Source organism: Athalia rosae, chromosome 3 (assembly GCF_917208135.1).
Source record: "Athalia rosae chromosome 3, iyAthRosa1.1, whole genome shotgun sequence".
Taxonomy (NCBI): domain Eukaryota; kingdom Metazoa; phylum Arthropoda; class Insecta; order Hymenoptera; family Athaliidae; genus Athalia; species Athalia rosae.
Window position 1 is genome coordinate 10,736,533 of NC_064028.1, and position 13,065 is coordinate 10,749,597.

The 13,065-nt window shown below is 42.4% G+C and overlaps 1 protein-coding gene across 12 annotated transcripts in view; it reads left to right on the forward strand.

Moving 5' to 3' along the window:
• The window catches only part of LOC105690049 (dual specificity calcium/calmodulin-dependent 3',5'-cyclic nucleotide phosphodiesterase 1), a 130,156-nt gene that overhangs the window by 65,634 nt on the left and 51,457 nt on the right, over positions 1–13,065 (forward strand). For 5 of the 12 annotated variants that reach the window (XM_048653031.1, XM_048653032.1, XM_048653038.1 and 2 more), the window contains exon 1: positions 3,289–6,250. The exons of the other annotated variants lie outside the window; for them this stretch is intronic. In XM_048653031.1, coding sequence (XP_048508988.1) covers positions 6,001–6,250 — 250 coding nt within the window. In that variant the 5' untranslated portion in view covers positions 3,289–6,000. Of the gene's footprint in view, positions 1–3,288; positions 6,251–13,065 lie in introns of those variants that run through there. 12 annotated transcript variants of the gene reach the window in all.

Below are 13,065 nucleotides of genomic sequence, written 5' to 3' on the forward strand. Positions count from 1 at the left end.
GTCCGAACATGCGACAATATGCGATATCGACAAGCGCCAACTACTAAATCTGGAACTCGTAATGAAAGACGTACGCGCAAAAGTGAAAACTTTTGACTATGCCGTTTACCTCGTTTCCCGAAAACGTGAAAGCCAGAATGTCAAATATTATTCAGTCGACAACGATCGAATGAGAGGTGATCGAGTACGGAAATGTAGCGCGCTCGCATCCGACTAACGATTCAGAAATGAGCCGAAAACAAACGAAGCGAGTTGACTTCGTGACTTTGGTAAGAAGTTCGTCACGAAGTTTACCCAGCCGACGTTCCGTCGGCAGTGGTTAACCCCCCGGAGGAGGTGAACTCCGCCGTCGTATGGTCGGGGACTCTCCCTATGTTCGTTCCGCAGTTGTTCGCCGATTTCGGACGAGTCGGTTTTTCCCGCCCTTCTCTCGTCTCATTTGTCGCGGGTGAAGCGCGTTGATGGGTAAGCGGAACGAAGCAGCCTTCTATATCCGATTATCGAAGTTTGGAATGACTTATACCCCGAGCGGTACGTTCGCCAGCCATGCCACCCGTGCATATGTATATACGCGTATACGTATGTATACCATTTAGACAGCGTATACGCCTTTACCATCGACGTTCGTGTTTCTCCGGGTGCTTCCAGCGGTGAACTCGATGTCTCACTCCAGCCGAGGTAAATTTCGTATTTACCTTTCCGTTCGAATGATCAAAGCAGTCGAGTCTACTCTATGATTATAACAACAACGACGCTATAACTACAGAGATGATTATAACATAGCAGAAACGGGATCGAGATATTCATTGACGGAGGAGAATGGAGAAACGGAGCGATTGTAACGCCCCTGTACCGAGTCATGGAGAAAACTACCCTCAGCTGTTACGTAATCGCGATAACGACGACGAGTCTGATTACGTAATCGGGTTTTGCTCAAATTTTGTCTGATCCGGTGTTTAATCTCCGACACGAGCCGAATTAACGTTTGTCATTTCTTTCTTGGAAAATCGCGGTAAACGCGACGGCGACGATCGCTCGTTTCCGAAAATTCGGAGAAACGATCGAGCCGAGATCGCAGCATTTCGGGGGGCGGGAGGAATGGAGGGAGCGCACCACTCGAGAATTGCGTTGAAGTTTTTCGAGCCACGTGATAGTCGGTGAAAAACTTATCCGCGGTGCATGACCCGAGGAGAAATATGTTACGAGGGATATTAGGAAACAAACTGCAGCAGCTGTTTATGCTGATGCAGGGTTTCAGGTGATTTACGGCCGTTGCTCCGATTTACTTTTTCACACACCTTCGTTTCATACGGTACGGAGCTCGGTCGCATTTTTAGCGGTGCAAAAAAAAAAAATAAATAAATAAAAGAAAAGAAAAACGATAACAACGGAACAAGAAACACGAATCCGTGTGTGCACTCGACCTGCGTGTCCGTAATTTTTCACAATTTTTTATTCCCCCTTTCCCGGAGAAACTTTTTTCATGATTAATAATTTAAAATAAATGTGTCCCAAGTTTGTGTCGAACTCGAATTTTGGCATTCGCGTAGAAAACTGACGACTCTATTCTGGAAGTTGATATTCCTATGAAATTTGGAAAATCGCAGATCGGATAACTTTCCGTTTGATAAGCGTTTGAAAAGTGAATTTTAATCGAATGAATTTCCGGTTTGACGGGGAAGAAAAAATCAGGCTTCGGGAAAATTGTATAAATAAAAAGTAGGCGTAACAATGGGATAGGTAAGATATAGGTAGTGTGTGTGTGGTGGAGTGTACGTATATCTACCAAAACTTATAATAACACCGCCAGAAGCATCAGCCGCAGCTGGACACGGGTCAGTAACTATATAACCGCTGTTGCAGCGGGGAACTTAATTATCGATCAGAAGCCTTACGTCATATTTTACCAGTAGGCGAGGCGTTAAAACAGAACAAACTAAACTAGAATATCATGCACACAGTTACATATAACGTAGGTACATAATTTATGTGATGTATACGTTTGCAGCCTGTACGTACGGCAAACATGATCGTGTCACATAACCGAATAGCGGAAAAAGCGCCATCTTCGATTGCGCAAAATTTTTATAGATATTCCGCAACTCGTATCGCCCGCCGCAATTCGACACCCGAATCTTTTCGCCAAAAATTACTACGGAAATACGGTGTAATTCACTTCGATCGTGTATATCGTATTTAACGCCAAATACGCGACGACACGGAGACATTTCAGAGTACGCGCAACCCACATGTAAGTAAGTATCTATACGCTCGTCGTCTTTGGTCCCCCCGCTTTTCGAGTGTATCAAGTTTCAACGGTTACGCAATAACCGTAATGTGTAAAAAACGTAGCTGGGAATACTGTAGCGTATACACGTAGACAGGTTGTACCTGTAATCTGGGTATGTAACTCCTAAGTAGATATAGGTACGGAGCGAACCTTTATATAAACCGCGCGGCATAATTCTGCGACTAATTCGTCGATACGAATATCGAAGACAGTTATTCCGAGGCCGTTACATTTGGATTACATTCGTACAGGCGGCCGGTACGTATACGTATCCACCTAGAAATAGATATAACTGTAATATCGTTCCACTACACATCTTATTCCATCGTCAGCGCCGATGCTGATACGGGTATCCGATTCACGTGTCCTGTACACGCGTAACAATTCAACGACCCACGCAAAAAACGAAATGAAAAAGCAAAAAGCAAAAAGCAAAAAGCGAAAAGAGAAAAGAGAAAAAAAAAAAAAAACAACTAAAAACACCTGTGGGCGATCTCGAACCTTTAATCTACTTTTAATAAGGTCCGTCGAATGCAATTTTATACACGTATATGTAAATTGGAATCGATCGGACGAGTTGCTCGATTCTTTTTCCATCGTCGTCCGAAAGAAAAAGGAACTAGAAACGTGTCCCGATTAATTTTACCGCGGGCAACGCAGCTCTCGCGAGAAACTGAAAACCCCCGGTGCGGTGCAGCGAAACATGGAACTTGGCAAAAACAAAAGGGAGACGCGATATCGGCGAAAACTGCGACCAAAGTTATACCCAGGTGCCACCGAGGTCTACGCGCGGGTCGGACACCTGGCCTACAAAAAACGCTCGCGTTTCTTCGTTTCGCTTTTCACTTATTATTTCTGCGGACTTGCGGGCCTGCGGGGGGGACCTTTTGGGGTGGTTTTGTTTCGTGGGGGAGGGGGGGGGGAAGGGGGGAAGGGTTGCAGTTCAGAGCGCGGTCGCGTCGTCGTTTCTAGTCAGACTGACAGTCAGGAGCAGTCGTACCGCCTCCGTTGTCCGGGTAGCAGCACCACGTCGCCACCCGCGTGCTTTCGTCGGTTTAAAACTCGCGTCGGTCGAGGGTCGTTTTTGAGAATCCGCGCGCGGTTCGACGACCCCAATTTTTTCAACCACCCCCGAGTCTCTCGTCTCCGTCACATTCGCTCCTCGCCGGTGCCGATGGTCGCTGAAGATACCTCGGAGGGCGAACGTACGAAATACGAATTTACCTGCGAACCTTCGGAAATACTGCAGTGCACCAAAGTGCACCAAAGTGCACCGATGACCTCGAAAACTGCACCCTAATTCGGCGGACGCGGGTAACAGGATAACAGGTCGCACCGTAACCGCACACGCGGTGCAAGCGCCACAGAGAATTTGTTTAAAATTTTCAACCGGACTGTGAAAAATACGATCGGAGAACGGGGTTGAAAATTCAATTGAAAATGTGAATTTTAATCAACTGCCGCCGCGTGACGTGATTGAAAATTGTTCGTGGTTTTCAATCGTTTGTACTTTTTTGGACGTTGTTTTTTCTTTTTTTTTTCATTTTCCAACAGCGATACGGATATCGGACGGAATATTCTGTTTGTTTTTTTTCTTGTTTTTTTTTTTCACCGGGTTGTTGTCGAGATTCCCGCGCGTGTCCATCAACCGCAGAAATTCGTCCATGGTCCGTCCATCCTGCCGCACGGAATGCACATCGTCCATGTGAGGAAAGGAGAGATGAATTTTGGTGAAACGATGATTCCTTTCGTACGAGAAATGCGAAGAAATTGAAGCAAAAAAATTCACCCACCGATTCGGGAGGCGAAAATTCGACGAAAGGAAATGACAAAATGTAAAACGTAAACCCGAGAGAGCAAAAAAAGTTGAAACAAAATTCGATTAATGCGAGGGCAAGCAAATCGTGCGACGAGATAAGTGCAGGTACATTTTCCGCTTCTTTTTTCTTAAGTCGTCTCCTCGGCTACGTGATCAAATGGAATAAATTCGAATCCAGCAAAAATGTAAAGGATACGGAACGGAGACTTGATTTCATATGCGGTATGAGATTTACCGCTGGAAACGTCACGAGTTTCATCAACGGACTCTGCTATTTGACGAAACTTTAAAAGCAAATGTGAAAAGTGTGAGCGGCGAAGTTTCGTCAAACGAGGTTGACTTTGAATATAAAACTATTTCCCCTTTTCTCGAGACCCCCGGCATAAAGCGAACCGCCTGCCGGAGATTTTTCTCGTTCAAGAAACTGCAGTTCGTGTGCGCGAATGACCTATATACATATATGTCGGCGTTGAAAGGAAAAAGAATATCATCACCGTCGTTTGTTTCGACGGATATTGATTATCAATTTCTGAATTGACCACAGCGTGCGATGCACCCCTCAAACGTTACCCACCCCCGGAAAGCTGCGACTCAATTCGCCGGACAAAAGGAATAAAATTAATAATTAGTCCGAAGGGATTTCGTCGCGCCTGCACGCCCGTCACCGCGCGCTTAACGTTGGATCATTTTTTTTTTTTTGACGCGATCAAATGCGGAAGGAATTAACGATGAGAAAAAACCCATCAGAGCCGGGGCTACGATGTGACGTGATTTGAAGAGAATCGCAACTGCGTTGAGAAAAAAAAAAAAGATATCGTTTACACCGATGTATCAAGTAACTGTATTTTTAATCTCATTGTTTCTCTCGATTTGTTTGTACTTTACGATCACGACTCTCTACAAAGCTTTTATACTGACGAAGTGAATTTAGCGGAATAAAAAGAAAAAAAAAAAAAAAAAAAAGAAGAAGAAGAAAAAAAGCGAGTTCGGAAATTATAAATAATTTCGAGTTTGCGTAACTCTCTGATTTCCTCGGGCACACTTGCCGTGGATATTATGTGTACAAGTATACAAGTACATATAAAGGTTAATATTCCATACGGAGTGGATAAAAGTGGTCGTTATATCGGGGATATATAAATTCGTTTTTCCTTTCTTTTTTTTTTTCGCTTTTTTTTTTGTTGCTCCTTCCCTCTCTTCTGCAGCGGAGAGAAATACGCGTCCCGTCCACGATCTCGCGAGAGAGGAAAAGAAGAAGGTGGCTTGTTAGGGATCGCTCGTATATGTACCTAATGTATGTACATTATATACTACGAGTATATGAAATAACTAACCAAGAGGATGGGATCTTTCCTGGCTTTGACGTATATCAAGGATTATCCATCTCGTAGGTCCTACTCGCGGGACATACTGCGATTCTCGTCATAATCGAACGGAGATCGATTTGTAATATTCGAAAAAAAAAAGAAGTAAAAAACAACAACAGTTTAACGAACTCCAAAAAAAATAACTCATCGCACTACAGGAATTTGGAAAGAGCCTCGATAAGTATGACGAGTTACGAGCCGAAAATTAAAGTCGATCCCGAAGGAACGTCGACCGAGAAGCCCTCGAAAAACGCCTGCAATATTATTTCCAAAACGGACTAACGCCAAAGAAATAGAGAAAAAATACATCTAGAAAAAGGGAAGAGAGAAGAGAAAAAAAAGAAAGAATGGGAGAAGCAACGGGAGACAGCGAAAGTAGGACCTCTTTTTACCGAGGTCCGCCATGGTATTATCACTCGATACTATCGACGTTCGATCGGGACTACTAGCCTGATCGTAGAGAGGAAGTGAGAATAACGGGAGGAAAAAGAGAAAAAAATCAACCCGGAGGTGACAGGCATATTATGTCACGCCAAAATAAAGATCCCGTGCACAAGTGTCACTCTGATCCCGGTGGTGGTGGTGGTGGTGGTGGTGGTAGTGGTGGAAACAGTGACTCCGCGGGATCCGCGATCCCGCCCGCCATCGGCGGGGGTACGTCCAGCAGAAGGATCTCGAGGAAAATTATCAGTAACTTGCCGTCCAGCGCACCGCCGTTGACTTCGGCTACGAGAAAATGCGTGCTCACTTTGGACGGGTACAGCTACGTCATCGGTGAGTTTCATCTTCGTCGGCGTTGAGAAAGATTTTTGAAAACGAGTAATTTCGAGGTCCGGCGAAAATTGGGCGATGTGTTTTTGGAAATTTACACACCCCTGTCCCCCTGGACACGTTTCCGTTTCGTGTGAAAATCGAATGAGGTGCTCCGATGGTAGCAAAAATTTGATACGATTTTCAAATTTTCAATTCGACAGAAGAAGGGTGAAGAAGTCCGAATCCGGAGATTTCGTAGTTTATATTCGCTGAGTCGAAATGAGAAACACTCGATAAAATAATCCATCGATCACAAAGTAATAAAACATGATTTTTTGATAGAGTTGTATCATGGAAAAATACATGAGAGTATTGATAAATTGAGCCCTTCGTTGACGAGTGAATAGGGTGAGCAATGAACATCGAGTAGATTGTGATCGAATCGATCGTCCTACATTTCAAAAAATGGGGAAACAAATTTTCGAAAACGTGATTATTATTTTCATGAACGAAAAGTATGTCTTTTAAGCGCACATTATTCAATCCAAATTCACCCTCACATCGAACCACACCGGTTGATGAAAGGTCGCCAAAAATAACTCGAGAAAATGTTACGATTTGAAAAATAGATTTGAAACCTTTCGTCGCACATCCAGAAAAAAAGAGAAGAAATAAAACCTGCAAGGGAAATAAAATGAATGGAACAGTTCTATTTTCCTATGAGTACTTTTCTCCGCTTTTCATCGAAACTCTATACGTAGGTGCACTACTATAGCAGAGCTTGCGGACGCGTAGATCTTGAGTCTGGACTCCGGATAAATAAACGTTTATTGTTTTGTTTGAAGAACTCGAAGATCAATGGCGGTTTCATGTGTCTGTATATACATATATATATATATATATATATGTATATATATATATATATTTTTTTTTTATGAAAACATTAGACGACCATTGTTTATTTTCGCTATTTCCGGAATAACTTGGCGTGAAAGAGACTCTTAAATATATTATGTAAAAAATATCGTTTCCGGCACGAGCTTTTCAACTTCGACGATTCGAATTATAAGCAAAGTTCCAGCAGCGGCAGCGACGTTGTATCATTGGGGTCTTCGTGTTGCGTTGTCGCGTGTGATAGTCGCTGATAATTGAGCCAGCGTCCGAAAAAACAAAGTGGGGGCTTCGCCCGCGGGAACAAGTTAACGTGGCCTACTATTACTTATTGGATCGAACTCGATAATTTTAATAACAAGAGCCGCCGCTTCTGCTTTTGTCGTTGCGCGACCTGCGTCCGTCGAGTAAAATCGACCACTTTTTGCCCCTCGGTATTTTGTTGAATTTTTTCTTTTCATTTTCCAGGGTTTTTTTTTTTCGCTCCAACATTTCTCGCTGATTTATTAACACTCCCGGAGTATCCGACCTGTTTAAATAAACAAATGGACCGACGGATACGATAGGAAGAAAATATTTTGAAACGGAACCTAATTATTTCTGGCGGACGTAGGATGCCCCGTACCCTTCTATACGGAATAAGTAGTTTGAGTTATTATTGCAAGCGGCGGCTATAAACTTCCGAAAATTAATTGGTCAGCCGCTTGTAATTATATATATAGTACACCTATAATATCCATCATGCCCAGCTGGACTAAACCGGCGGGTATATAGGTACGTATACGTGTATAATGATCACATTATAATGTACGTAGGTAGTACGTGTCTACGTATACTACGAATATAACGACGCTTCGAAACCTGCTGCGTGTGATCCCTTCGACGATATAACCAGAATCAAATTAAACCCTTGTATACGCATTGCGCTGAGATGGATCTTTTCTCTCTACTCAGGTCGATCAACTCGCTACGGATCGTCCGTTTCGTCTCTAGATTCTACAAAATTAACGAAATATCTACAAGTAAAACGTCGTGTGAACGGTTTCCGAATATCTCGTTGCTATTCGGTAGAAATATTTCACCGTTCGTGTAAAATTGAAAAAATAAACAAAAAAAAAGGCACCTCGCCCGGAATTCTCCATGTTACACTTATAACGTCTACATGTATGTAACGCTAAATACGTTATACGGTACGACATTGTACACGTGAGCTGTATAAGGCATTCCGATCGTTACCCCCGGTGAAAAACTATGCGCGCCGAGAACGCCGGGAGTCAGGTGATAACCTACCGGAGGATATCGAGAAATTACCGAGTCCAGATTGATATCCCTTAACCCGCATTGTCCCCCTGCGCCCAGCTACTAATTCTAATTCCACTTGGCGCACACGCTCCCGGCATCCGAGGCACACGTGGCGGACCTAACAATTATATTGTTCGGAAATTCGGACCAGCCGATAGAACGACTTACGTACGTAGGTACGTACGTCGCTACATCCCCCATGTTTGTACATGTAATGCATAGGCACACAAGTGTATTAATAGCGGAGTCTAGCCGCCGTCTCTCGATTAACGATCCATCGATCGATCCGGATCTCTGATTATTGATTATACGTTCGGAGTGCCCTTGCCAGCCCTTCCCTTTACAAAGGACCTGTGTTGTACGCCCACTGTATTGTCTCGAGCAGACAAACTCTTCACATGTCGTATTGTACGTGGTACACGCGGATGATCGCTATGTATTTCCCATACGGATTCCTCAAGTCAGCGAAATATTCTGATGATGAATATTTCACCTATAAATATATTATAGATACACTCGATCGGGTAAGGCGATAGAAGTAGAGAGGAGAAAAAATAAGTTTCCATTTTACGGTTTCAACCATTTCGGTGGTCTTCTTTTTTCTTTTTGAATCGGTTCTTTCAACGATCGGCAATGAAATGTGGAGTTTGATGACCTTTTCGGACCGGTATAATATTCACATGTCCGAGTATCGAATAAAATATGGTACATATGGCGTTATTGTTCGATGTCAAGGTCAGCTGTTTCCCGATACTGATAATAAAATAGTCAAAAAATTTCCACCAGCTGTCCCTAGCGGAATATAGGTCGTATTTTATAGGCGTGTGCCTATAGATGCGGATGTGATATAAAAGGTCGCGACTCCGTTCGAGTTACAACGCGAGCGCCGGGCACGTTCTTCTTTTATTTTGTTAGTTTTCGAATTCACGCGACACGAGCAACTGGACGTCTGATTAAAGCCTCGAACTTTTTACGATTTTGGGATAAAAAATCAGCATTTCGATTTTTAGGGGTCTCTACGATATTCTCATGTATTTCTACCCCGGGAATCCGAATCTGTACTAACTCGGTCGATCTACCAATAAACTTGATTGATTTGTCGTAAATTTATCGTTTTTTAGAGCAAAAAAAAAAAAACAAGTCATACATCTCGAAAGGTTTTATTCGCAGTACGTAGGGAACATTTTACGAGATCTTTTTCCTCAAGCAGAGTTCACTAAAGTCATGTTACGTACAGTGATGTGTGCGGTGGGGTGGAATTTTCCGATTGCGAATTCGATTGTGAGATCTTCCGGATTTCATGACTAGGGTATGGAATTTCGGGGGGTGCGGGATCCTACAAAAGCTATCGCTTATTTTCTCTCTCGCTCGCTCGTATTACCTATACTTTTCAGGTATTCTTCAATTTTCGGCTCACACGCGACTTGAATTCCGAGGAAAAACCCTAGAGGAATTGAGACACCGAGGAAATTCACTTTTCCTAAGACTCCGGTGCAGATTTCATAAAATTCACGCATCCGTATACGACTCCAATCAACCGGAGACTTATCCTCATCGATTCGATTACCCGTCGACGGATGATCCGCAAAATTGCTCGTCACGTGAAAAACTGCATGAGTAAAAACGGTGAGGATAAGACGCTCCTAATTTTCGTGTTTCATCCCCCATGCATCGGCTGGTTGGATTCGACGAAATAATTAGGTATATCTAATCGTCGGTGCAGAGCAAAGGATCAGCTGCACAGATTCCCTATGGATGTATTATAATCGTATGTATATTATTATGTGTACCGCGGAGTGATTCTATGAAAACAAGATGGCGGCTCTTGGAGCTTATCCGTGCAGGCGTCTGAGGCTCGCTTTGTACTCGACGTTTGCTCGCTCGCTAACGAATAGTAATAATAGATTTCCGCTTGATGATGATATATAGAGAGATGCTTTCGTGCAACTACAGCTATGTAGAATAGAAAATAAACAGGCGACTGTATATGTATATAGTTTTAAACAACAACCACCGAACGGCCTCATCCGGCCAATGAGACAATATACAGATATGAATCACGTCAATTATGGCGATTTCGGGACCAATTTCGACAACCTCTTTGAAATATCTTACGGCCATTTTTTTTTTTATTTTATTTTTTGCGTCGAATGTGATAGTTTTTTTTTCATTGTAAGTTGATTTTCGGAATCGGCGGATAGTATCGGTACCGCGGTATTGTAACAGGGCCGATAAACGTAGCTAAAATAGCAAGGATTGGTCGTGCGGCTGCACATATTTCCATTGGCCAAATTTCCACTCACCACCCGCATATGATAGGTGGGTACATACCTAGCGTATGTATACGTATAGCTACGTATGTACAACGCGCAACGAGCGGACGGTTGATCGTTGGTTAAAAATTGAATCCCACGCGGTTGAAATATAACTGGATTGAATCAACCGTGACTTGAATCCAATTTAACTTGCTCAGCGCCTCATTTCCCCGTCCGAGTGAAGAGAAAAGATATGCCGCCGATGCAACGTCCTGCGGGGTATGGGTAGCCAGCCCACCCCGCGTGCCACGGGTTTTCATTTTTCCTCAATTGTCTTCTGCACCCGAACCCCTGCGGGTATTTTCAACTAATTGTGAGCCTGCGGAGCCATTTATTTTTCATTTTAATTTATTCTGATTGTTTTCATCGTTATTTTAATTTTTCCTCCGATTTCAGTTGTTTTTTTTTTCTTTCTTCTTTCTCCTCCTCGCAATCTTGTTCGTTGCTTCCTGCGGAACATTTTCGATATACGACTGTATTTTGTTAATTTAAAAAATGTATTCAATTACGCGGTGAACGGTATATTACACGGACACGTACGCGTACTGTGTACTCGGTGTTTTCCATCAGAATGTTGCTAACGACTTTTTTTCTCAAAGATTATTAGAGTTCGGTGGATCAGCCCGCGGGTTCTCAGTTTCAAGTTACACAATACAATGACGGTACTGAAACCTTGCGCAATGCAGTAGCCTATACTTTGTCCGTATAGACACACATGTAGGCACACAAACACGGTGATATAGAAGTACGCGGATCTGAGTATAAAAGGTGTCTAATTTTGTTGTTTATTTATTTTTTGATCAATTCATTTGTTATTCCCTTCAGATCGATGGAAAGTAATTGCGGAATACGCGCGAATCCCGAGAATAAATAAAAAACAATCGATCAAGCGATTTGTTTTCCTAATTTTTTTTTTGTTTTTCGTTCAATTTTTTGTATTCTAAAATTATCGCTCAAACGTTGCACCTATATTTCGACGAAAAATTCGAAACGGGACACCCCGTAGATATATGTACACCACCTACACGCGTATAGGAATCAAATTATAGCGTTGTAACCTCGACCAACCAACACCACTATACCATCAGTTGAAGAAAAAAATGATTGAAGAGATAAAACAAGGCGTTGTGAAAGGCCGGGGATATAGCTTAATAACACGCTAATTGGAATACTTACTCCGCCTGCACTACTGTAAATGCCTCTTTTCCATATGATATTTTACAATCTACGGGGTGGTACGGGAATAAAAACAAATGACAATTATTGTTAATTTCCAACGTAGGGTTAACGCATCGATCGATCATATATGGATGACCATTTTCGTACGTGTGAAAACTGGAATAATTACAACTACCTTCATATGTAAGATTTAATGTTACTTTTCCAAAATTGGAATTAGGAAAACACATCTACATTACTTTGGAGGAAATATTCTATCCTAACGCTGAAATCTTTGAATTAGAAAAAAAAAAGTCTCTGCACACGTCGCAGTGGTTGGTTTTATGTTTCTGTCCACCCGGTGTGTAGAAGTACACGTACGGATGGAAGAGTTAAATTTTTGTTTCTACATTCTCCTTTTCCGTCCTCTCTGCAAAGTTATCAGCGCGAAGGACCCTTAAAACTATACATGTTCAATAGCGTTCAAAAGTTGCGTATGTATTCGTATTCATATGAGTTTCTAAAGCGATTCTGTAATAAAAGAGAAATAAAAAAATCTCGTTCCGGGAGTGAGGGGAGAAGGGAGGAAGAAGAGTCGCGATGAAGCGGACACACTGAATTTCCTTTTTTCATGTTTTTTTCCAACCCTTTTATCCGGGCATATTTTTACATATATATTTAGTCCGGTTTACCCTTTTTTCGCATAAATTATATCGCTCGTAATTTATTAGTTTCCGGGGCACAAATCGCGCATAGATATACCTATGTATGTGTGTGCGTACCTAACGCGCGTCGACCGACTTGAGAAAAAGATATGAAAAATGGAAAAAAATTGAAAAGAAAAAGGGTCCGAAAATTCGGACTCTGGTTGGCCATATACCTTATACATATATGTATTCCGCTTGATCCTTTAGTAATGGAAATTTTTTGTTGTACACGTGCTATAAATATGATACATAATGTGTCGTGGAATTTTGAACGTCCGCAGGGTTGATCTATGTTCGCTATCTGTACTATGTGGTACACGTATAGATAGATATATTTATTTCCGAGGGTGGCGACGACCCTCTTTTGTTTATTACCAAGGAAATGGTCCAGGCGAACCATCGGATCATTCAAGGGATTATATTAGTCACGATCGCATCGATCATATTTGCTCCAGATGGAGGA